Genomic DNA, 25325 nt, shown 5'->3' on the forward strand with positions numbered 1-25325 from the left:
GAGCGCATAAGATACAAAACATCACAATCAATGATTTGGAAATGAAACACCCCTCGTAAGCAAAATAGGCAACACTGCCCTAGGACAAACTTGAATAGATCAATCTAAATCCGTCACGTGGGCGTGCGCAGACGGGCGACGCGTCGACGCGGTACGCCTCAGGCAGCAGTTTCCAAACGTCATGGTCCCGATCCGTGGCTCTTGTCAAGCTTATTCTGCGTGTGCTCATATATTCTCAGTGGAAGCTGCGATGAAACACCACCAGAGGCCCGATAAAGCGTCAGAAACACCCCGCGATCAATATCGAACCCCGAAGCGACCCAGTGCCCAGCCATTATCCAGTTCCTCGAAAAGTACCACATCGAAGCGCAAAGCGTCTCCGAGATTGTCACTATCTGGGCGGCCGTGGAAACGAACTTCCCTACCAAATTCATCTCGAGAACAGTCTACACTTACTCAGATCGACTTTGTGACCCAGACCCCATGCTCGAACCACGACGAGCTCGACTACATCGATGAAAATGGGGTGGGTGGAAAAGCACTCGGAGCAGCCGAATCTGTGCACATAGGCGACGAGTCTGGTGACGATTCCGACTACCGACTACCTCCGCAAGTCCGATCAGGCTTTCCAAACCTCGAGATTAAAGACGACCACACAAAAAGGCGAAGAAGGAGCGCCGAGGTTCCTCGAGTGCCCGAGCGAGGCAGTATCCTTAAGAAGAGCCAAAAGCCTAGGCCGAGCAATGGCAGAGGGAAACGAAAGTCTACCGACAAACCACCGCCAAAGCGCGATAAGACCCTTACACAAATGGACTTCGTGCGGCGCTATATCACAATCGATGATGATGACGATAATAACGTGAACATGAAATATTTACAGCCGGCTCCTCAGAAAGTCTCAGGAGAGGGTGGTCAGCAGGCAGAAACGGCAGGAAACCAGGGAATCAAGACTCAGCTCCCCTCGACCTCTACAAAACGCACGCGCGGGGTCGTTGAAGAAGAAATAGACCTATCCACGGGCGAGCTGATATCTCAGCCGGGTGAAACGCAAAATACCAGCAAACAACATGACACCCAAGATCCTCCCAAATCCGATATTCCAATCACGCCGCGAAAACCGAGGAGGCTTGAAATTCCGTCTTCGCAGTCACCAGAAAGTCCAGGGCTGGCAATAATCACATCATCTCAGTTTCGGAGTGCAACACATTCGCCGCAGAAAACTATGCGATCAAACATTGCACATCCTGATAATTGCATCAAGAAAGAATCTCCAAGTTCATTAGGGGCCGCCGACGGCTCCCTAGATCAAGATCGCTCAATTCAGGACAAGCCCCCAACACCAAATCTACCTACCGGGCACGATTTTCTTAACCGACAACCATCGCTATCCACAGGCAATGCGACTTCCCGCGCACTGTTTGCAGCAATAGTATCCCAGGAACTGCCGCCAAGAGAGGATGAACCCCAACCTGAGCGTACTCAACGCGAAAGAATCGTAGTTTACGAAACAGATGCGGAAACAGACAATGACGAATTTGAGGATGACAGTGAGAATGAACCGGGTACTCCATCTCGACCATGTGCCCCGCTGGGCGATTCAAATGAGGCTCAAATCAGACCGCAATCGCCGAGTGATGACTCTCAATATCTTCCTCTGCCGGGCCCTCAATCTTACGACGACCCAGACTCTGCACATACCTCCGAGGCTCCGATGTCAGATGCATCGTTGTTCTATCAAAGAGTGCAGCCGGCAACTCAATTCCCACATGAACCCATTCCCACTTTGAACACACAAAAACTCTCCGAGCTATTCCCCAACGAAGGGAGCACACAACATCCTCGACGAGGAACCGCAAACCATATTCCAAAACATCCTGTTCTGTCTTCCCAGACTCAACCGCAAAGCCAAGAAACGGATCAGATTGAACTCGTGCCCGAGTCATCCCCTGCTCGGGACCAGGAGAACAGTGTGGATGCTGGAGGGGCTGGCTTTCAGCGACCTCAGCCCCTTGGGTCAGTGGTCCAGGTCGAGTCATCTCAACCAGTTGACCGTGGTCACAATGGCGGGGGAGTATCATCGCGCAGTCACCTTCTGACTTCCAGCGTGATGGAGAGTATTCCCCTCCCCAATTTCTGGATGGGGAGCCAGGACAGTGTAGGGGAGCCTTATAGTCTCCCTGAACGGTGATATACCTAGATACCCCTGAGCTTATGTATCTGAATTAGCGACAATCTTTTGATTTTTTCTCTCTTGCAATTCAACTATATGTGGTTTATTGGTACGTAGTTTGACGTACAGTTTTTTAGATTTCGGGTCAAGCACGGGATGAGCGGGGGCGGTCGGGCCGCCGACCAACGCGGAGGTGCAACCTCCATTAATGTTTCGGTTTGGGACTTGCTTTCCTCTCCGTCCACCTCACCATGGATTTCGCGTACGACCATATACAGGAAGAGATCCTCACCTCGAACAAGGACGAGGCTTCTTCTGAATCGAATAATGAGAGGTCCAACAGCAACCTCAACACCGAGCTCCAAGAAACCTTCCGCGCCTTTTCCGCTAGTCCGTGGGGTACCCGAATCGGAGGACTCTGGGACAATGTACGCAAGCAGGGAGAAAGCTACTACGAAGGAGCTCAAAAGGAATACACTGCTGCTAGCGAGGAAGCAGTGAAGGGGTTCTCGGACCTGCGGGACAGCATTGTTGATCGCACAAAGGGGCTGTCTCTCAGCACAGTCGGGCTCACAGGTGGCAATGAAGGACAAAAGGATGGAGGTACTACACCCACAGCTGCAACAGAAGGAGAGTCCAAGGAACAATCGCAGGAAGCTGGTGCTAGCGGAGAGGGTTTTATTTCACGCTTCAAGGCTGAAGCCGCCCGGCGATTCAAGGAAATCGAGAAGGCCGAAGAGGCCGCCGACGAAGCAATCATGCGGTTTGGCCTGAATATTAGCCAGAAGCTGCGCGAGGCTGTGAGCATTGTTCCACCGGAGACTGATGATTCTGGCAAGCTTCTCTTCGAGAGTAAGGACGCCGACGGCAAGCGAGTCATTCATGCGACTCGGTTCGAGGCCCAGCTCCACGTCATCCACTCCAACCTGGACAGTTTCACCATAGACCCTGTTAGCGACAAGTTTCCCGAGTTTAAGGAGAATTTCAACGTCGAAAGCAAAACCGATGAAATCGCCACCGATTTGCAGAAGTACCCCGAGCTGCGATCGGCCATGGAGAAGCTTGTCCCGGAGCAGGTGGAGTATGCAGAGTTCTGGACTCGTTACTATTTCCTTCGTCTCGTCATTGAGACGGAGGAGAAGAAACGCAAGGAGCTTCTGAAAGGTACGTTAGATCATTGACCAGTTACTTTGTATGTCGTGCCGCGTACACTAACTCTCGCTCTTACCTACAGGCGCTAATGCTGAAGATGAAGAAGAAGTTGGCTGGGATGATGACTCCGGGACCGAGTCCGAATCCCCCTCCACTCCCCAGGTTCGCGCTGGCAATCAGAATCTCGCCGCCAAGGATATTCGGAAGGCTGAGCCTCGCCGATCCAATGACCAGCACTCCCAGGCTGACAGTGAATCAAGCTACGATGTCGTGAGCGGGACTGCCAGCCGGACTCCTGGGAGCCCCAAAGAGAAGAGCCCGACTACCCACGCCAAGGCGGTTGACAGTGATGAGGATTGGGAATAATCTTCTATGCCCAAGACCTTAGGCAAGAACTTATGAATTAAGTCCTCTTAAGCGTGTTCCCAGGGTCAAATGTTGTTTCTCCAAGGCGAAAAATGGCCTTTTGCCCTGGTTGTGATATTTGCGTCGCTTATTTTGCCGGAGTTGGGCCGTTACTGCTGGTTCATTGGCGTTGTTAGGACTCTTATATCCTCATTCCCGGATTCTTTATGTTTTCGTATCTTGGCTTCAGCGATCGATGCCCTGTATTGCCTTTTCCACCTGTGCCTATCTGTTTGTACTCAAACCTGCACATGATTCGCTCTATTCACATACCATTCTGCTGACATTAAGTGTACTCATTGTGTCTTACTTTGTTTGATCGCGCCTATAAAGTTTGATCTCTCGTTGATTCTTATTGCTGCTGTTACTTAGTCGGGTAGCCACAAGTCTCTTCAATGGACCGTCCTGTCGTCCTCGGACATAATCATACAAGCTCACGACGATCCCATACTTCAATCTAACGTTCCAGATCCAGCATCTTCCTTCGGGACATGACCAGCCTTCTTCGCCAATGGTGAGCTGTGCCTCGAGCTCGCGTCATCTATATATGCAGGTGTTACACCTCTCAAACCGCTTGGGCGCATCGCAGGTGAGCCCCTACGCTGTGGTGTCTCTGGCGTGTTGTCGCGGGAACGTAGCTGGAAACCTCGAGACCCTCCCCCGGGTGAGTAGAGCTCATCATCTTCTCGTGGGTAGGCTGAAGGACTACCAGGTCCCCATCCGTACTGATAGTCCTCCCCGCGGTGCTTGACCGGGCTCTCATCATAGGGATCCCATCCCACGCGACGACGTGCTTCAGAACGCAGACGCTGGCGATGTTGCTCGTCGCCACCGGCACCAGTCGAAGATGATTCTTCAAGGAAGAAGTTAAGAAGTTCATCACTGATTGAAAGATGAGACTGCTGTTGGAATTGTTGGAGGGAGGTAAGACGGAGGAGGGTCTCGAGTAGCGAGAGCGATGTGCGGATATGTTCAAATAATGGATTGGAAACTGTGGTCGTGGCTGGGGCGGGGTTTGATGATGTCGTTGCGTGAGAGATATAGTGGCGGCCCCCGGGAGAGGGTGATTGGGATGGTGAATGCTTTTCGTCTTTCAGGGACAACTTCGCCATCAGATTCTGATCAATGGAGCTTTCTAGCGTTGGCTCTGCTTCGGACTCGGTGTCTGAATCCTCGTCTTCATTGTAGACCTCCAATGCGATCCATTCTGGGTCTAACCCAGAAGGTAGTCGCCATTCTTCAGGAATTGATTCTTCATGCAAATAATTGAAATTGGGCTGTTCCGAGGAGCTGCCACCATTCAACTGTGCATCCAGCTGCTCTTGTTCTTCATCTACCAATCCCCCTTCTTCTGTTTCCGAGGCAAAGTTATTCTCGACATCCTCACGTTCCATCATACGACGAGGTGGTAGAGCATTCAAATCTCTCTTGAGTAAAAGGACGGGGTTGTTCGTCTCCCCTTCAGTGCTGATGTTGAGAATCCTGCCTGTGTCGGCGTAGAAGATTTTGGAGATTTGATGAATCGGGAGAATCTCTCTGATACCGGCCGTAGCAACCCCCTCAAAGCTGTGAGGCTGAGGCTCATTGTCCTCAAATGTGTGGATTCTCCCATCGTCTATGTCCTCAATGATCAAGACTTGATAAGCATATTCGTCAACACCTGGCGGCGCTGGAAACTGTGATGACTTTGTTTGATCCTCTGATGAGTAGAGATTCATTGGAACGCGTCGAAGTTTCAGTCTTGCCTTGTGCATAACCTCTTTCCATGTTGCCTCACGAATGGATTCCTCATCATGGAGACGGAGGTGGCTGGCGAAGAGCATGTACATCGAAAGCGTAAATGTCGGCCCAATTTGGACCGCCTGAGACTCTAGGGTTTGCAACATCGAATATTGAGTGTCGCCAGCCGTAAGGAAAGTGCTGGCTTGTAAGAGTCGCGATGGCGACACTGTCGATGGCAAATTTGTGGATAATTTGGCCCCAGAGGTGGTGATTGCCAGGTTCATGAGCGGAACAGCATCCTCGATACGGGCAAGTAAGTTTTTGATGTCTTTGATGATAAACTTAATTTCCGCCTCGTTCTTCGGTCGCTCTTTTGAGGACTTCGAGCCTTTTCGCATAGCTTCTTCAGACGCCGCGGCTTTTGCCAATCTTTGACCGAGGGCCTGAATATCCCATCTTAGGGATTTGGTAAGGGCGACCGCGGATTCGAGAGATGTGTTCCCACGAGCAGCACTACATATAATTGTCAGCCACTGGGCGTACATAGCTAATTTCAATCCTTCCAAGTGACTCACATGAGTTCAATCATATCAATTGACGGAGAGATAACCTGCGTTGCACATCAGTCAAAAGCCAACGCGTCGAGGATCGATGATCACACAGACCTGGATCTTGCTTTCAAGGCGCTGTTGCAAGGATAGGAGTTCTTCACGGTCCTCGCCATCGACATTCTGATTAACAAAAGAGATGTCAGCAAACTTCCGCTCTGTATGTGGCCGCCAGAACAGACTGGGCATACCTTGAGCAAGCGCGATGATTGGCGCATGGCATAGGTTGCCGTGATAGCAATTCCCGAGCTATATAGATTTCTCAGCCCTCTTTCATGTCATTCGAGAATTTTCGAACTTACCGAATGGCATAGTTCATCGCCTGCTGGGTCAGCTGCTCGTTATAGATGCCATTAGCGGACTGCCACACAGTTTATCAGGTCGATGGTATCAGCATACACGTGTCAAGAGGACCTCCATTTTGAAACAGCGTTCGCTTGAATACTTCAGACCACGTCAACTCGATTCGGCTGGTAAGGGCCCCTGAGGAACAAGCATGGAGGGGCTTATCGATAACCGTGTCGTGCCCAACGATTAGAGAGTCACAAAGTGGAGCCCAATCCCAACGATGAATTGCACGCCACCAGGAACGCGACACAGATAAACCATAGACTGTCCAGGCATCCAGCTGATTAGAAAAAATATCCCATCCGTCAAGAAGAGGACGAGAAATCTGACCTCCGGTCACTTTGCATATCAAACACGTGACACCATCGCGGGGTGCTGACTCAGCGGTGCAAAATCAAAAACGCAGGGCCCCTCATTGTTTAACCTCCACCCTCGACTCTCGTGTCGCTTGCACCGTGTCCTTGATTGCGTCTCGGAATCTTTCTCACGATGTCGAACCAGACTCCCGAATCTTGGGAGGATGAGCTCTCCCGGCAGGCGGAGGGTGTCAACCTAAACGCGCAAGGCCGCCCTCAAGGTCAGGCGCCTTCGTTCCAACCTGGTGCGGCGAGCTTCCAGCCTGGCGCTGCCTCCTTCACCCCTGGTGCCTCTTCCTTTGTACCTGGACAGCAATATCAGAACTACGGCGGTGGCCAGCAGTATGGCCAGTACGGTCAGCAAGCATACGGTTACCCACAACAGGGCTATGGCCAATACGGCGCATATAACCAGCAGCCCGGTGGTTACAACCAGTACTATAACCAGCAGCCCGGTGGCTTCCAGCAGCAGCAGCAGCAGCAGCAGCAGCAGCCCCGTCAGAATGCGCCCGTTGCTCCTCAACAACCTGCCCAGTCTGCCCCCAAGTCCGCCTCGAATACCTCCGCCGCCCCTCCCAAGGCAAAGGTTCTGTCCATCGGCGCCACCTCCTCCAGCGCTGCTCCCAAGACCAAGGTGCTCTCGATCGGAACCCCTACCCCCGCCCCCGTACCCTCCCCCCGCTCAGACCTCGTCGGATTCCACGAGCAAGGGTGACTCGATGGGCACTGCGGCTGCCGATGCTGGCGCCAAGGTGACCGCTGCCAAGGCAATTGAGAAAACCGAGAAGAAGGCCGACGCAAAGACCGCTTCTAGCGGCCAATCTTCCCCCACCGCCTCTGGTCGCTCCAGTCCCGGTCGCTCCAGCCCTGCTCGTGGTGAAGTAGCCAAGGCAGCTCGTGCTGCTGATGCTGTGGCCAAGCAGCAGGCGGCTGATGTCGATGAGGCAACCCTGAAAGAAATCTATGGTGAGAGGCGAGAGCATATCAACGTCGTGTTCATTGGCCACGTTGACGCTGGCAAGTCCACCCTGGGTGGTTCTTTGCTGTACTGCACTGGCATGGTGGATGACCGGACTCTGGACAAGTACAAGAAAGAGGCCAAGGAGGCGGGTCGTGAGACCTGGTACCTGTCATGGGCTCTGGATTTGACCAACGAGGAGCGTGCGAAGGGTAAGACTGTTGAAGTCGGCCGTGCATTCTTCAAGGTGACTATCCCCCATCCGGATGGCCCCATTGAACGACAGTTCTCCATTCTCGATGCACCCGGTCACAAGTCCTACGTTCCTCATATGATTGGAGGTGCATCTCAGGCCGACCTGGGCTGTCTCGTTATCTCTGCCCGTAAGGGTGAGTACGAAACTGGCTTCGAGAAGGGTGGTCAGACCCGTGAGCATGCTCTTCTTGCCCGTAACACTGGTGTCCAGAAGCTGGTCCTCGTCGTTAACAAAATGGACGATCCAACTGTCGAATGGAGCAAGGCTCGTTTCGACGAATGCACCGTCAAGGTCATTAAATTCTTGGAGGCTCTCGGCTACAAGAAGAGCGACATCTTCTGCATGCCTATATCGGCTCAACGCACTATCGGCATCAAGGATAGGGTGCCTAAAGACCTCGCTCCTTGGTATGACGGTCCGTCTCTTCTTGAGTTCCTGACGGACTTCAAGCTTCCTGAGCGTAAGATCAATGCTCCTTTCATGATGCCTATCAGCGCCAAGTACCGAGACATGGGTACCATGGCCGAGGGCCGTATTGAGTCAGGTGTCATCAAGAAGAACGGCACTTATATCATGATGCCCAACAGCACCGAGGTCCAGATTTCTGCTCTCTATGGCGAGACCGAAGATGAAATTCCGAATGCTACCTGCGGTGACCAGGTTCGTCTGCGTCTGCGTGGCGTGGAAGAAGAGGATTTCTTCCCCGGTTTCGTACTCTGCTCGCCTAAGCGCCCTGTCCACTGTGTGTCTGCCTTCGAGGCCAAGATTCGTATTCTAGATCTCAAGAGTATTCTCACTGCCGGTTTCAACTGTGTCATGCACGTTCACTCCGCCATTGAGGAGGTTACTTTCGCCGCTCTCCTGCACAAGCTCGAGCCTGGTACCGGCCGCAAGAGCAAGCGCCCGCCCCCTTTCGCGAACAAGGGCCAGACAATTATTGCCCGTCTCGAGGTCACCAGCACTGCTGGCGCAGTCTGCGTCGAACGTTTCGAAGACTATCAGCAATTGGGACGTTTCACCTTGAGAGACCAGGTATGTTTACTCTTTGTTCATCATTTCTTGCTGGACCATTCAATTTTCTAACAGACGTATGTAATCTAGGGCCAAACCATTGCTATTGGTATGATCACCAAGCTTATTCAGTCCGAAAATGGAGAGTAAATCGTGGCTGCTTGGAAAAAATATAGCGGAATGTGCATATTGCCATGATGCGGGAACGAACATCTAAAGAGGATACCAGCACCGAGTCTATGGTCGTTTCTCAAACTCTCATGCAAATCTGCCAGGTTTGAGCAGAGCCTCTGAACAAGGAGTTTTGATGGGCAGAGGTCGGGCGATGATATACCCAAAAGCGTCCGCTTCAACTTGACGATTATGAACCTGTTTACCCCTCCCATATAGACATTTTTGCTGTCCTTCTATTCACGAAAGCGGTCAAACTTGCAGTGCCGTACGTATATTCCCGTAATACTATTTTCTACCTTGGAGTGTAGCGTAGTAAGCTTGCATTCCCATCTGCATCAAATTGTCTAAGTATGTAAAGCAGACGAATCCATGTGCTATATCCACTCACCCCCACTAGAGGAGCCATAAAACAGAAGCAACATTATGAAAGAGAATCTGCCCTCGGGGCTGTTTTTTCTGTTTACCGCTTCTTCTTCACCATAGTGAATCCGTCCTCATCCACCTCTGGCTCAGCTTTCTCGCGAGGCGCCCGAACCAGAGCAGGGGCCTCTCCCATCTCGACATCCTCGCCCTCGGAGTCGTCCTCCTCACCATCAGTCTCCTGATCCTCGTCCCGCGCGTCAACCTCCTTGAACATGCTCGTCGCCGTAGACTTCTGCTGGCTCTTCTTCTGCCAGGTCTCCCACAACTCTTGGATAGCGCCGAACTCTCCCTGTGTTGTCTGTTCCCTGAATTCCATAATCTGAACCGCCACGTTTCCAGCGCTCTCGTCGTCCACAACTACATCGAACTCGTCGTTCATAACCTGGATCAAGACATCCTCCAGATCCTCAGCGTCGGTTTCGGGTCGGTCACTCAGCATTTCAGAGATGGCGCCACAGAGCCAGTCGCGCTTGTCGCTAGAAGTGGGACCACCCCAATTTGACTGGACAGCTAATGTGAGAGCAGGCCAGCTGTTCAGGGCAAGTGTAATGCCCAGGTCGAGGTATGAGGCGGCGTCCGTGGCCGGAGCAGCGGTTGTTGATTGCGCATCCATTGGGAAATGCGGCCAATCGTTACCCCGCGGAGTTGGTGGGGAGATAGAGTAAAAATCGAAAGCGAGGCAAGCTGACCAGAGCTATCAAAGAGACAGCTACAGAATATCAGATGAAGGGATCGTTGCGGAATATCGAAATGGAAATTTTGGTCAATCGAAGGGGGAATGTAAAACCAGTATCACGCTCATCTCGTGCGCCAATTGACCAAAATTTTTTGGATTCCGCGATTAGATATGATAAGCCTGGTCATGTGACCCTATCAACTACTCAGTCTGTTAGCGGAGGCCGTCTCTCATTTATCAATTAGTCATCAATTGGATGGATTGAGTTGGAATTTGCCGGGTTCCAGCTGAGCGATACTCAGAAAAAGTTGAACAGTACTCAGAAGAATTATGACTAATCGTGAGTACTGCTCAGCTTCCACACCTGAGCGATACTCAGGATTTTCTAGGTCGTATAAATGAAAGTAATTCACTATAATAAAAGGCATAGAATATAAAGAATATTCGCAAAAGCCTCAAACAGGGGTAAATAAAGATTTTCTTCCGCTAAAAAGGATTATATGTAGTAATATAAAATCCTGAGTATCGCTCAGCTGGGTGCCCGGAATTTGAGCTCCAAATTAGATTGGAGGCAACAGAAAGGCAAAAAGTCTAAAAAGTTATCTCCGATAGGGGGAATCGAACCCCCCGGCTGCCGTGTGAGAGACGGCGATGTTAGCCACTACACCATATCGGATGCGCTATGAATTTAGTTCTAATTATTACTACTAATATTCTAACACAACTTGTTCCATGCATCTCGGACGTGGTTCTATAAAGAACCCCCCTCAACGCGTCGCACCCTTTGGCTTGTCGATGTTTTTCGCCCGCCCGCTTCTCAGCTCGCCTCTGCCAGTGAGGTATTTTTCTTATTGATCCGGATCACCGAGTTCCGCTCACCCCCGCTCACCCCCCTCATGTTCCTTGTTCCACTGCGCCCCCTGCGAATCCGTCACCTCAAATGTCAACCGGCTGGTCCATTATGGAACTTCCGCGCAAACGAGATGCGTTCCCCCTACTCTCTCTGGACGATCACCTTTGCACAGTGGGGCTCCAAATCTGCCTCGAGGACGCATAGGTCGAGTCAGAGCCTTGCTCGGCTTGGCTGATAGCGCTCACGCTGTCTTGGAACCGAGGACGACCGCGAACTGCTCAGCTTATTTGACGACCAGACTGTCTCGGCCGTGATTCGCGTCGGCTAGTGGTTCCGGAGTTTGCATGAGTTTACGAGACGACCTGATTGACACTCCGTCCTTTCGCGATGATCGCAAGATTTCACGACGGCTATATCGAGACTCCACGACGGTCTCTTGTATCTGATCGTGGAAACCACAAGGCGACGCTTTGTACCGCCTGCAAATATCCGAGGAGCGACGAAGATTATTGGATCGAGCCCCAATCCCCCATATTCCTCTCCTACCCGAGCTATTACGGGGGACGCCAATGCTCCTGAAGGGTTTGCCAGCATCCCTCGTCCCGGGTGTCTCAAATGCGCATATGGCATTGTTGGCTGCATGGGAATGGATCGATTGGTATATGAGAACAGATGAAAGGACGACCCAGGTTCCAATTCGTTGAAAACACTGTTGGACCACTTGATGTTGGCTCACTGCGTTTCGTCTTCTCTACTGGGCGATAGAACGACTGGCAAACAGACCTCACTCGGCCTCGGGAACTACCTGCTTGAGTAGACGGTGCGTAGACATGCAGCTCTCCGGAAATAACAACGTATCTACACCGCCTCTGTCCCCCAGTGCACCTTGTCCTAACGATGGGCCACCGAGAGCTAAGCAATCCCAGGAGCTGTGCATAAGCTCCAAATCACGCACGAATCCTGTTACTCAGGCATCCCCCGATGCCCGACAAGAACCAGTTCACCTGCTCAGGGAGCAAGGGTAGACACTGAAACCAAACTGGCACAGGAACGCGGGAAACGGCTACCAATTTCCCGCCCCAAGGCTTATGATTTGACTTCGCTTTAGTGGAGGATAGGTGAGTTGAATCAGGTTAGGTCTGATAGCACCATAGAGATTACAGAAGCCTCCCCACTTTCCTGTTGAGGTATGATATGCCGTCTGAGAACAGCATTGTGTCGTCAACAAGTCCCATAACCACCAACGTACGAGGGGTGGTAAAGGCACAGCGGGCATTGTTTTATAATCCTTAATGTGATCTATTCCAATTGATTGTTCACCTGTGATGAAGAATCTTCCATTTTATGATATTGTATGCTGATGCCTGACGGCCCCGGGCGAAGTTGTCCGTGCGTCCACTTGTCACTTCGCGGCAATGTATGCAGCTGAGCGGATCCTCTTCAAATCCCGAGCGGTAGAGTAGTCGAGTGTTTGGACGCGCTAAATTATTGAGTGCCCACGATCTATGCCGATCCATGCGGCCCGGACGAAGACGGACCCTGAATCCCTAATTTCCACACCCCCTGGAGCAATCTCTCAGCCTCATCCTTTCCTTTTCTTCCTCTGGGGGCCAAGGAAGAAATCCGGTTAAACCGCTGTTTTCCTCTATGCTCTCTCATGCAAATATGAGCACCTGGTAAGCCATTTCCCTTGCTTTGATCCTGGTAGACACTGCAGCTAACCGTTCCATAGAACTACCACTCCCACAATCCAGCCCATGAATGCGTGCCCAACATGACCTCCGCGCGCGATAACCTCGGCCCCCTAATAACCCCTTTCACCCGCCCTTCGACCTGCGCCTATGTTGCTCTGGGTTGTTCCACATGCTCCGAGGCCTGGCAAGCGCAAACATGCAGCGATAATGGAGGCGAGGGTGATGCCCAGGATGACCCTGACTGCTGGCCCCCGCGCATCAATGGAAACCTTTTGACAAGTGTCCCCTTCATGGGCGGTGGGTTTTATTCACCAGGCATCTCGTGCCCAGTCGGATATATATCTGCATGCTCGGCGACAGGAGAAGGACATACAGGCTATTCGTTTCAATATGCTTTGCTAGTGAGTGAGACTGCTGTAGGGTGTTGTCCAAGGTATCGACCACGAAAACCCCAGACTACCACATGGAGAATGAGAGACTAATCTTCAACAGTGGTTACACCTGTGGCTACGTACCGTATGGCAATGCTAGTGCCCAGACCTGCGTCTCTGAAGTCTCTACTGGGGAATTCTCTGCAATACAATGCTACGGTTCAACAAGCGTCTTGACCCAGCAGACTATACCCGCTACTGTTGCTGCGTCTGAGACTGTCACCACGTCCTACACGACACCAAATGTCATTGTGCAGACCATGACAATCAAAGCCCCTCTTTTTCAGATCATCCACCAATCCACCGACCTGCCAAAATCCATGTCAACTATATCAACAACGCAGACGTCACAGCCAGGCACTTCCTTGTCGACCGGCGCGAAAGCCGGAATTGGTGTTGGTGCTGCCGCAGGAGGTCTGATCCTCATCGGAGCCGCCCTGTTCCTGCTTTATTGGAGACGAAAAAGGGATCAACGGCTATTTAACCCGGTCGCTGATGAGCCCCATGATCTAGCAGATGAACCCCATGAACTAGCAACAGATACATCCAAGGCGGAACTTCCCGGTCATGCAATTCCAGTAGAGGTGGATGCATTGAAGGCTCGCCTGCCGCCTGCTGAGCTTGGTTGAACCGGTTGGAAACTTATGTTTACAACGGAGAGTCGATTTGTATAGCTTCCTACGCGTGGCCCGCACATATTTTATCTGGAAACACATTTGTGTTAAATACCCGCAGCATGTCTGCAAGTACAATCAAATATTAATAATCTGGAATTTTGATGATCTCTGATATGGATCCTTTGAATATCTGAATAGCAGAAGCCGTTTCTCGGCCCTAAAACCCCAATAGTAGAGTGTAAGGCAACAGGCCAGACCAATTCCTAACAGACAGTATCCTGAATCAACTCGATTCTCCTTCTCAATTATCCTGCTAGCTACGGGACTATTGTTATTAAACTAAAAGTCATCATATCTTAGCTATCGTGGTTGTATCACAGCGACAAGCCCCAGATCTCTCCCCACCGCAATCTCCCGCGCAGGCTATTGGGGCCCCATGATCCAGAATTTGCTTCTTATACTTATTGGCCTGGCCGAACAGATACATGCATGTATCTACCTACGGTACGCTGCAAGGGACCAATGGCTCCCACATTGCATGCAATATATCATCGCACGTTACTTCGGTTGCTCAGCATATGCAGTTGCAGTGAAGTAATATTTTTCCCCTCCCACCTAACAGGGGAAGGATCCCCATACTCAAGCGCACCAGACAGACCCCTGTTAAATATACCGCCATGGTCCCCCGTAAACTGAGGCCATCCTATTGATTTTCGTTCCCCGCGTTGTCTGCTCACAATGGTAAAATTGCTTGAGACACTCGGCCTTGCTGCCATTTCTACTTTCCTGCTGCAGGGTCAATATCTAGGAGTGAACGCCCAAGGAGTTTCCAAGCGGGGATGGACTCGGCGGTGCTCGCTTTAGGCAAGGATCGGGTGGTGGTAGATGTGGACGTGGACGTGGTCGCTGTTGCTGCTTGGACGCTGAACCCGAGGAACCGCCGCCAGCAGTTGAGTGCAATCCCCAGTGTGACACTCAACGTCCCATTTTGAAATGGGATTGAACTCTCCTTCTAAAAATATCTAGGTCCCTCTGCCCACCAACAGGTCCTCAGTGCAATGGTCGAAAATTCAAACAATTCTGTGGTATTCGTATGCGTCCCTCAAATTAATTTAATACCCTGACAGGCTGTGTTTGCTGACTCCAGCAGACGTCGCAACGGACACGCTTCGTGAATTCGCTGTTTCAAGCTATCAGGAGTGCTTCCAGCCCTGAATTGACGATTCTCAATGCAAGTCTCTGGATTATATGAATAACTATTGCTGGCTGAAGGAGCAGGGAGTGGACCCGCCTCTTAAGATAATGCCAAACAATCAGGATATTAGCATCATTTTCCTCCCTTGAATACCAGACCGGCTTGGGACTGCCCTCTGAGACTTATTCAGTCATCTCGGCCATATCTTCCACTACGACTATTTCCAAGGTTTACCAAGGCCTAGGCGGTCATTTATCTTGTTAGATAAGATCTTTCGTATTTCGATTCGTGTCTATCTCTGATACTCCGCGGAAAAATAAAAGCTCATTTCAAGGTGAACAGACTAAACCAAGGTCTATGACGAGGTATGAAAATAGGATATTGGAATTGAAATGATGGAACCCTCTTCCCCCCTTGGAAGGGGGGCCTGCAGCATGGTGTATCATTGGCTATTTCCACTTTGTCTTGTCTTACTTCTTAGAGAGGAGACAGTGCAGCATAGACCTAGCTGGACTCGCGAGCACCCGCTCGCAGGTGGGGCCGGACGATCCGCGGAGACTCGGAGGGGCAATACTCAAAAAGTTAGCCCTGTAGATCCCTAATGCGGGCCAACTATCCGTAAAGTACGGGGCTATCGTAGGGTAATACCACTAGTCTTTTCTAATGTAGTAGCTCCGCCGCGACAATGCCACTATCTCTGATTTCAAACGCAACATACTTGTTGATCTTTCACAGTCACCCTATTTTATCCGATATCGGCTTGCCTGTTGAAGCGGTTGAGTTTGCAGCGTTTGAAAAGTTCGCGTAGCCCTTACCCTTCAACGCCTTGTGCGTGTACGTAGACCGTCAACCATAGAATACAAATGCCGTATTTTCCGAAGGGGACGGACCTGAGCGGGCCAAATAGCGATTCATTAACCATTGTCCTAAAACTCAGGTGGACTTATTTTAAAAGGCCAGTGCGACGTGCATCAATAACCTAGAAAAACCCCTCTCATCGACATGTTGTTGAAAATCAATTCAGGCAGTATAACATAAATAGTACAATTTTGTGTCCTTATCGCCTCGGTCATCTAGATGATGCCCAGGTGAAGGTGGCCCGAATGGCCGGCTAGAAGTCTAGAGTTAAACTTTCTTCATAAGTGATCTTTAGCAGAAAGTTTTCTCTTGCGCCACATTGGATGCCTTTGACGTAATACTGATATCTTGAAGCACAATAACGTAGCTAAGTATTTTTCCTTTCGCAGGACTTTGTACCTCACTGAGAGATGGACTACGTCCGTGCAGCCGCAATTTCACAACTAGGTTGAGTTGTCCTTGGAGGCGATGCAGGATACTCAGCGGAGACGAAGAATCAATTAATTTAACTAACAAAAGAGTAAAGTGGGTTCTCGATGAATCGGCCCATTCTTGATGGTACGTTACTCCTCAAAATATTTCGACACATTCCCAGACGACCGCAACCTACCCGGAGAAGCAGTGTCTAGGTTTTGCCTGACGATCAATGTCAGAGATACGCTCGAAGAACAAGATCCAAGATCCCCTGCACAAGATGGAAGTCAGAATAATTAGCGCCAACATTGGTCCCTGTTTTTTAATGACCGACCCGGACATCGAAGATATCGATGACTTCATGAACGAGCACATAAACTCCGCCATCCGAGACCCTTGATCCGGGGGAAGGGGAAGGGGCAATTTAGCTGGTCGCACTGTCCAGATCGGGATATGCAGCTCACATAATCGGACGGTTCGTGTAGTAACCATCATCTTATTGGGAAACCAACTCCGTTTTCGCGACCGGATGCCATCGGACTTAAGCAGATCGTCGGCACAGCCGTCTTCCGAGCCCCGACGGTCATGGTCTCTCTGATGCTATGATGTTTGACGTCATTGCTGCACATCCTGAATTACTGTCATGTTCTCTTCCACCTCAATATTAACCAGCTTCGTCTCTTTCTCTGATCACCTTGAGTACATCGGACTTGCAATTCCGGAACCAACTTGTCACTCACAAACCATCCTTCGGGAGCACGCGACAGTGTATCGCGAATGGTGTTTTAGAGTTGCGATATTGCCATTGTCGCAGTCGCAGAAGTCAACATGAATCAAAATCAGTCCGTCGATAGCGAAACAACTTTAGGAGTCCGACAAAATGCAAGCCCCTCATCCGAATCTATTCCCGCCAGTGCCAGTTCAGCTTCCCGGTCGAACGCGTCAGAGAATTTTGCTCCAATACAAAGTGCAACTTCCAGGGGACCCGATGGATATAGCGAAGGCGAAAATTTGAATGATGCGCAGCTCGCTAAGACTTTATCTCAACGACGCAGCTATGCTTCTGGTCATGAGGGCGAAGAATGGGCGCAGATCGAGCGACTTATCTCGCGTATGTTCGGACACGAGCGGAAGGCTAATTCAGAAGAAGAGAAGACTCGACACGCTGGAGTCGTGTGGAAAAATCTCACAGTGAAGGGCTTGGGCCTGGGGGCAGCTCTCCAACCCACCAATGGGGATATATTTCTTGGCCTACCAAGACTTATCAAGAGACGGTTGACCCGCGGGAGGAAAGGTGCTGGAGCTGGTAAGCCAGAGATACGGACTATCTTAAACGATTTCACGGTATAAATCACCCATTAACATGTCGTCACATATCTCTCTGACTGTTCATTAAAGGGTTGCGTGCGCCCTGGCGAGATGCTCCTTGTTCTAGGCCGGCCCGGGTCAGGATGTTCAACCTTCCTGAAAGCGATTGGAAACCAAAGATATGGCTATGAAAGCATCGATGGGGATGTGAGATACGGAGGAACCGATTCTGTGACTATGGAGAAAAACTATCGCTCAGAAGGTGTGTGCCGCCGAGTTCTCATGGAACGCGTTGCTAACATGAATAGTCTCCTACAACCCCGAGGACGATCTTCACTATGCCACGTTGACTGTGAGAGATACTTTGCTGTTTGCTCTTAAGACCCGAACTCCGGATCAGCAGTCGCGTATTCCTGGAGAAAGTCGAAAGGATTACCAGCAGACATTTCTTACCGCAATCGCCAAGCTGTTCTGGATAGAGCATGCGCTGGGAACCAGAATTGGAAATGAGCTGATACGTGGAATTTCCGGCGGGTAAGAGAACCGGTACTCCAATCTCCGTCGACTTCACTAACAAATTTCGATATCTAGAGAGAAAAAGCGCGTGTCAATTGGTGAAGCAATGGTGACGAAAGCTAGTACGCAGTGTTGGGATAATTCGACCAGGGGTCTTGATGCAAGCACAGCACTCGAGTACGTCCAGAGCTTGAGAAGTCTTACCAACACGGCCCATGTATCAACACTGGTAGCACTCTATCAAGCCTCCGAGAATCTCTTCAATCTGTTCGATAAGGTGATTCTCATAGAAGATGGAAAGTGCGCGTTCTTCGGTCGTTCTGAGGATGCGAAGGCCTACTTTGAAAATTTGGGTTTCGAGTGTCCGTCACGATGGACAACCCCCGATTTCTTGACATCAGTCAGTGATACCAACGCAAGGAAAGTTAAGCCAGGATGGGAAGATCGAATCCCGCGAACTGCCGATGAGTTTCAGGTAGCCTATCGACAAAGTGATGTTTTCAAAGCGACGCTCACGGACATCGAAAAATTTGAGGGTGAGATAGAAGCCGAAGAGCATGAGAAAGAAGCTGCCAGGAGCAAAATGCCCAAGAGGAATTATACTGTTCCTTTCTGGAAACAGGTGGCAATCCTTACCCACCGACAGTTTCTAGTTATGTTCGGTGATAGGGCCGCTCTGGCTGGGAAATGGGGAGTCGTCGTTTTCCAGTCTCTCATTGTAGGGAGCTTGTTCTACAATCTTCCTGATACAAGGTCCGTATTTGCCTGCATGCTTCGGCAATTTTTATCTGACTGATGAACCCGGCCAGCTCTGGAGTCTTCACACGAGGAGGTGTCATGTTTTTTGTCCTTTTGTTCAACGCTCTACTCGCGATGGCTGAACTCACAGCTGCATTTGAAAGCCGACCTATTCTGATGAAACACAAAAGCTTGTTAGCACAACTCAAACCAAATATGCAAGCGACACAACTGACTCATTCAGCTCTTTCTACCGACCGGCGGCATACGCTCTGGCGCAAGTCGTCGTGGACGTCCCTTTGGTATTTATCCAAGTGGTGCTGTTTGACATTATCGTATACTTGTATGCCCTCTTTAAGGTACGCTTTTTTGACCAAGCTAATCGATGCCTTCAGTATGTCGAACCTTGCACGGACAGCTTCACAATTTTTCATCAACCTGCTCTTCATTTTCATACTTACGATGACCATGTATTCTTTCTTCCGTGCACTCGGAGCTCTGTGCGCGTCATTGGATATTGGTAAGAGAGAAGCGACTATTGAAACTTTCAGATATATTTTTACTAAGTTTGTTCAAGCTACTCGGCTTACTGGAGTTGCAATCCAAGCACTCGTTGTTTACACTGGTAAGAAGGACCACTTCCCTTTTTTAGCAGCTTTCCCATTAACTTCACCATTACAGGATACCTGATTCCTCCATGGAAGATGCATCCATGGCTGAAGTGGCTTATTTGGATTAATCCGGTTCAATACGCATTCGAGGCGTTGATGGCCAATGAGTTCCATAACCTTGGGATAAAATGTGAACCGCCGTATATTGTCCCTGACGGGCCGAACACGTCCTCGTCTCACCAAAGCTGCGCGATTCAAGGTAGCAGCCCGGACACACTGATTGTACAAGGATCGGACTATATCAAAACCGCCTACACTTACTCTCGGTCCCACCTGTGGCGAAATTTCGGTATCATCATAGGTTGGTTCCTCTTTTTCGTCTCTTTGACCATGCTTGGAATGGAAATCCAAAAGCCCAACAAGGGCGGAAGCTCTGTCACGGTGTTCAAGAGGGGCGAGGCACCGAAAGCAATTCAAGAAGCAATAGAACACACTGGACCACCAGCGGATATAGAGTCGACCGAGAAAGGTGGTTCGGCTTCTGACATGAAGGATGGAGAGGCCAATCGAAAGGTTCAGCATATCGCGGAAAACACATCAATCTTCACATGGCAGAACGTGAATTATACCATTCCTTACAAAGGCGGACAGCGGAAGTTACTACAGGATGTTCATGGTTACGTCAAGCCTGGTCGACTCACGGCGTTGATGGGTGCATCTGGTGCAGGGTGGGTCTATTGCAGTTATCGATATGTTAACAACACAACGATCAGTTGCTAATTTATTCCTAGAAAAACTACGCTTCTCAATGCACTAGCCCAGCGAATCAACTTCGGCGTCATTAACGGGACCTTTCTGGTCGATGGAAGGTCAGTAGCAGATTATCATTTACCAATAAGCTCACGCTGATTTGAAGTTTGCAGACCCCTTCCAAGAAGCTTCCAGAGAGCGACCGGGTTTGCCGAGCAGATGGACATACATGAACCCACAGCCACGGTCCGCGAGTCTTTACGATTTTCGGCCCTTTTGCGACAGCCAAAAGAGGTTCCCTTGCAAGAAAAGTATGATTATTGCGAGAAAGTCATTGATCTTTTGGAGATGCGTCCAATTGCCGGCGCTACCGTGGGATCTGGTAATTCAGGGTTGAACCAAGAACAGCGGAAGCGCCTCACCATTGCAGTAGAGCTGGCTAGTAAACCAGAGTTATTGCTCTTCCTGGACGAGCCAACTTCTGGCCTCGACTCACTAGCGGCGTTCAATATTGTCCGTTTCCTCCGGCGATTAGCCGATGCGGGTCAGGCAGTTCTCTGTACCATTCATCAACCGTCTGCCGTTCTATTCGAACAATTTGACGAACTGCTTCTGCTCCAGAGTGGAGGACGGGTCGTATATAACGGTGATCTTGGGCACGATTCCAAGACAATGATTGATTACTTCGAGCGCAATGGGGGGAAGAAATGCTCGCCAAGTGCGAATCCGGCGGAGGTCTGTCTCTTAAATCTCCGCGTGTTTTGTTTATTCACTCTAACATACAGCCTCAGTATATGCTTGAAGTGATTGGTGCCGGAAACCCCGAGTACAAAGGGCAGGACTGGGGAAATGTGTGGGCCGATTCCCCTGAATCCACACAACTTTCCGAGGAACTGGAGAACATCATCAGTTCTCGTCGCAACACGCCGCAGGATGAGGCAACCAAAGACGACCGTGAATTTGCTATGCCGCTGTACGTTCAGATAGCTGCAGTGACGAAGCGTGCCTTCGTGGCTTACTGGAGGCTTCCTGATTATATTCTTGTGAGTTGTTTAATTGCTGCGGATTGCTAATACATACTAATATTTTTATCTCGCAGGGCAAATTCATGCTCCACATCTTCACGGGCCTATTCAATACCTTTACATTCTGGCATCTTGGCAACAGCTACATTGACATGCAATCAAGGCTCTTCTCCATTTTTATGACTCTGACCATTTCACCACCTTTGATTCAACAACTGCAGCCACGCTACCTGCATTTTCGAGGGATCTACGAGTCACGCGAGTCTAACTCTAAGATATACTCGTGGGTTGCATTTGTAGTAAGCACGATTCTACCAGAACTGCCGTATTCCATCGTTGCTGGATCAATCTATTTCAATTGCTGGTAAGAAAGTTCTGAAGTCTCGATAAATTCAGCTGGCTTACAATATTCAGGTACTGGGGAGTATGGTTTCCCCGCAACTCCTTCAGCTCAGGTTACGCCTGGATGCTTCTGATGGTCTTTGAATGCTATTACATTGGATTTGGACAGTTCATCGCGGCTTTTGCGCCGAACGAACTGTTCGCATCATTGCTCATTCCTTCCTTCTTTACCTTTGTCGTTTCCTTCTGCGGCGTCGTTGTTCCGTATGCTGCTCTGCCACACTTTTGGCAATCGTGGATGTACTGGCTCACTCCATTCCACTACCTGTTGGAGGGATTTTTGGGCGTTTTTACCCATCAAGTTCCCGTTCGCTGCGTTGAACGAGAAGAGGCTCATTTTAGTCCACCGCCTGGCTTAACTTGCCAAGAATATGCCGGTCCATATGCGCAAAAATCCGGTGGCTATGTCCGAGATGCTGCTAATGGTCTATGTGCCTTCTGCCAATACTCCACAGGAGATCAGTTTGTGAGTCACTGCATTTGTATTCAAGCTTATCCATCAGATGAAGACTTATACTGACCAAAATCCAAGGCCGCCAGTTTCAACGTCTTCTACTCTCATAAGTGGAGAAATTACGTGAGTCCTTTTATACTGTCCTTCGCTCTTACACAGTCTGATGCATCTTTGACAGGGGATCTTTTGGGCTTTTGTCATCTTCAACTTTGCCGTTGTTTTCCTGTTTTCCTGGATGTATCTTCATGGTGCTCGTGATCTAAAGCGTTGGCTCAGTGAGCGCAAGACAAGGAAGGGCAAAAATGTCCCAGTTTGAGATGCACACTATACGTCCCCTGTGAGCAGCTATGAAGTCGCAGGATCTTGCAGTGAGCCATGGGAGTATCTAGACAAGGTATCATTTGGCAGGACTTAATTGCATTCTGGCGGGAACCTACCTAGATATATGCGTTCATGGGTATTGTTTACGCTTTTTTCGGATGTATATAATTATACGGATGGAGGCGAACTATAAGTAAACAAATTGTAATATGGTACGACGATTGCCTCTGAAGCTTCTACTCACCCTGAGAATACCCTGGCCCCGTCTAGTTGTTCGCCAAGCTTTTCTTGAGCTCCTCGAGTAGCGGAATACGTCCGAATCATGTTTCTGGGGGCGTGTGGACTTGCCATTCAGTTTGGGATCAATCAATTCATCCAACATTATTCTTATTCTAGACATATTTTTAGTAGATTTCTGAATCGCAATGGCACATTCTTCACAGAACCTTGAGCTGGTCTCAGTTGGGTCACACTAGGGCCTTTGACTGGATATGATCCCATCTAGAGACCAGAGACGTAAAAACGGGAGTTATTGAACATTTCCTTTGGGAGGAGCATCGTGTGCATGACTCGACACTCATTGTACCAATTTATCTTTTAGACCTTTCACCACTGGGGAGTTTGCTAGTTGCCTTTTCCCGACTGTATACAGCCCCTTCCCTCGTGCGGGTGTCTCCGCGCCGAAGCTTGGCATCTCTCCTCGGATCTTCGCTCACCACCTCTCGCCCCAATTCCTGCTCCCAATCATCCGCGCGTGCGAGGTGCGCTCCTCCTTGCCATGATTGCATGAGCTTCGGAATTCTGTATCCGTTTGTCCGCCACACAGCTTTCTTATCCTCATCCTGCCTCTACCTTTCCCGTCTTGCCGACCATGAAGGAAGAAACCCTCAGAGAGACAACGGAGGAGTCGCATGGCGATGATCAACACGACCAACAGTCGGCCTCCAAATCGGCCGCAAACCTGGCCGCCAAGGATCGGAAATGCCAGTACTGCAACCAGGCGTTCACCTCCTCGTCTTTGGGTCGCCATCTGGACCAGTTCCTCTTCAAGAAGAAGCCCGATGGGGTCCACAATGTTGAGGAGATTCGGCGCATCCGCAGCGGCATCACTCGTCGACAGGCCCGCACAACCTCCGGCAAGCGCGAGGGTAGCCCCGATCAAACTCGGAAAAGAGGACCGTCTGAATCCTTTGCCGCTGGGGATTCGGCTTCAAAATCTCGCGAAGCGCCTGTGCGCATGATGTTCAACACTCCGACCTGGCACGCAACCGGCGTGATCAATGACATACCCAACCCAAGCCGGACCCTGGACGGACCTCGGATTGCACCAGCTCAATCGCGATCGGGGTCGTTGCAGCTGCCGGACTACACGACCCGAGGAGCCACTGCGAATAATCCAGATACAATGAAAGCACTGGAGCTGGCATTGCGCGAAGTGCTAGATAACATCAAGGCAGCAACGTTCGCATCCTCTCGACCCCTACCTACTTTATTCTCTAATGCTGACCATCAAATCCAAGTTCCCGCTTCCGACCACGTCTATCGCCATTCGATTTCGATATCCAAACCCAGACATTCCCCTCCCTCTGCCTGCAGCTTCTCCCTCCACCTCCGAGCCTGTTCGCGTCACATCCCTTCTCCTCTCCCACGTCATTTCCACTCCAACCTCCTGGCGGGGAACACCTCGACATTGTTCGTCAAGCGCTTCGTTCCAAAATCTCACAATGGCAATCTGATCAAATCGCTGGGGACGCAGCATCTCGGCCAGGGCATATCGGGGGTAGTCTCGATCATTCAATGATTTATCGGACGGCACAACAGCATGAAGAACTGGGCCTCCGGCACCTCGAGCTAGCTTTCAACCATTGGAATACGCTTCCTCATGAAACTCGCCGCGAGGCGTGGCAGCTTGAGATCACGCGTGGGTTCGCCCGCGAAGTTGAGAAGCGTAAGTCTGTGGACGAGCAGCTTGCCCGGGTGCAGCAAGAAGCGAACCAGCTCCGCGCTCAAGTTGAACGCCTGGGCTCGTGCCAGTGGCCACGTGAGTTTGCTCTCTTTCCACCTGACACGCTCCCTCTCTCCCGAGACGTGGCGCGTGAATTAGACTCCAAGGGGAGCCAGATTTGCCCCGATTCGTCGCGATGGGACTATGACAATGTGGTCGCCAAATGGAAGCGTGTTGTTATGCATGATAAGAGCATGGGCCGCAGTGGAGTGGGCTATAACTCGACCGCAAGCCCCTTGATGGAATCCGATAACCCTCCGCAACGACACAGCCCAGACATCCGTCCTCCGCGGCCGGGTGAGGATACCTCGTCTCATCCGAACCGCTTGCGACCCTTGCAGAACGCTGTTGCGATGAGTCCCGATCCTGCAACCGCATCTACCCCAGCGTCGTCAACCCACTACGCCTCGCCTTATTCTCACGCTGAACCCCGCAGCCCACCGAGCGGCGGCGTACCGGGTCAGCAGGCTAAGCGTCCGCGGCTGATGAACGGATCCGAAGGCCTCCTGACTGCTGAGCCAGCGGCAACTAAACCCGCTGGTCCTAGTCCCTGGCCATCATCCACTCCTATTCTATCGAACTTGGCTGCACCGTCCGGCCAGACGCCTCCGCCTTCTTCTCGCGGTTGATCCATCTTTTGTTTAACTGAGAGGGGCTTGGCTCAGTTGGACAATTCTGTGGACTTTTTCATTATTATTAATTGATCCATGTCGGTCTCCGCTGCAAGTAAATAAATACCCATTGTATAGTTCATGTACACTTGATGGCACCCGCATCCAGGATTTCAGCTGATATTTTTGATACCATCGCCATTCTTTGAGCTATTATTGATGCTTGTCAAATATAGAAATCGAGCGAAACAAAATTGGTAGAT

General features: G+C 50.5%; 8 protein-coding genes across 8 annotated transcripts; 6 read left to right on the plus strand and 2 right to left on the minus strand.

The window, feature by feature from the left end:
* Positions 1-250: 250 nt before the first annotated feature.
* Positions 251-2188, plus strand: N7482_004349 (uncharacterized protein; the record flags this gene model as incomplete). Its single annotated transcript, XM_056686474.1, has 1 exon — positions 251-2188. The coding sequence occupies one exon, from the start codon at positions 251-253 to the stop codon at positions 2186-2188; it is 1938 nt and encodes a 645-aa protein (XP_056545216.1).
* Positions 2189-2421: 233 nt separating this feature from the next.
* On the plus strand, positions 2422-3688 carry N7482_004350 (BSD domain-containing protein; the record flags this gene model as incomplete). The annotated part of the gene is made up of 2 exons (XM_056686475.1): positions 2422-3334; positions 3405-3688. The coding sequence occupies 2 exons, from the start codon at positions 2422-2424 to the stop codon at positions 3686-3688; spliced, it is 1197 nt and encodes a 398-aa protein (XP_056545217.1).
* A 491-nt stretch (positions 3689-4179) lies between these two features.
* On the minus strand, positions 4180-6477 carry N7482_004351 (RanGTP-binding protein; the record flags this gene model as incomplete). The annotated part of the gene is made up of 6 exons (XM_056686476.1): positions 4180-5962; positions 6025-6059; positions 6115-6180; positions 6249-6306; positions 6360-6418; positions 6457-6477. 6 exons carry the CDS (start codon positions 6475-6477, stop codon positions 4180-4182), a joined length of 2022 nt encoding a protein of 673 aa, XP_056545218.1.
* A 417-nt stretch (positions 6478-6894) lies between these two features.
* On the plus strand, positions 6895-9136 carry N7482_004352 (translation termination factor GTPase eRF3; the record flags this gene model as incomplete). Its single annotated transcript, XM_056686477.1, is given in 3 exon segments — positions 6895-7428; positions 7448-9007; positions 9077-9136. 3 exon segments carry the CDS (start codon positions 6895-6897, stop codon positions 9134-9136), a joined length of 2154 nt encoding a protein of 717 aa, XP_056545219.1.
* Positions 9137-9620: 484 nt separating this feature from the next.
* N7482_004353 (pre-rRNA-processing TSR2 family protein) lies at positions 9621-10196 on the minus strand (the record flags this gene model as incomplete). The annotated part of the gene is made up of 1 exon (XM_056686478.1): positions 9621-10196. The coding sequence occupies one exon, from the start codon at positions 10194-10196 to the stop codon at positions 9621-9623; it is 576 nt and encodes a 191-aa protein (XP_056545220.1).
* Positions 10197-13269: 3073 nt separating this feature from the next.
* N7482_004354 (uncharacterized protein) lies at positions 13270-13866 on the plus strand (the record flags this gene model as incomplete). The annotated part of the gene is made up of 1 exon (XM_056686479.1): positions 13270-13866. The coding sequence occupies one exon, from the start codon at positions 13270-13272 to the stop codon at positions 13864-13866; it is 597 nt and encodes a 198-aa protein (XP_056545221.1).
* A 3283-nt stretch (positions 13867-17149) lies between these two features.
* Positions 17150-22441, plus strand: N7482_004355 (putative ABC transporter; the record flags this gene model as incomplete). Its single annotated transcript, XM_056686480.1, has 16 exons — positions 17150-17665; positions 17720-17891; positions 17938-18163; positions 18221-18898; positions 18955-19077; positions 19128-19226; positions 19279-19403; positions 19461-19508; positions 19565-20222; positions 20286-20363; positions 20418-20979; positions 21036-21287; positions 21344-21633; positions 21684-22137; positions 22204-22248; positions 22304-22441. 16 exons carry the CDS (start codon positions 17150-17152, stop codon positions 22439-22441), a joined length of 4464 nt encoding a protein of 1487 aa, XP_056545222.1.
* Positions 22442-23317: 876 nt separating this feature from the next.
* Positions 23318-25080, plus strand: N7482_004356 (uncharacterized protein; the record flags this gene model as incomplete). Its single annotated transcript, XM_056686481.1, has 2 exons — positions 23318-23907; positions 23967-25080. 2 exons carry the CDS (start codon positions 23318-23320, stop codon positions 25078-25080), a joined length of 1704 nt encoding a protein of 567 aa, XP_056545223.1.
* Between the last annotated feature and the right edge of the window lie 245 nt (positions 25081-25325).

Source organism: Penicillium canariense, assembly GCF_028826845.1.
Source record: "Penicillium canariense strain IBT 26290 chromosome Unknown utg000002l_segment0_segment0, whole genome shotgun sequence".
NCBI lineage: Eukaryota > Fungi > Ascomycota > Eurotiomycetes > Eurotiales > Aspergillaceae > Penicillium > Penicillium canariense.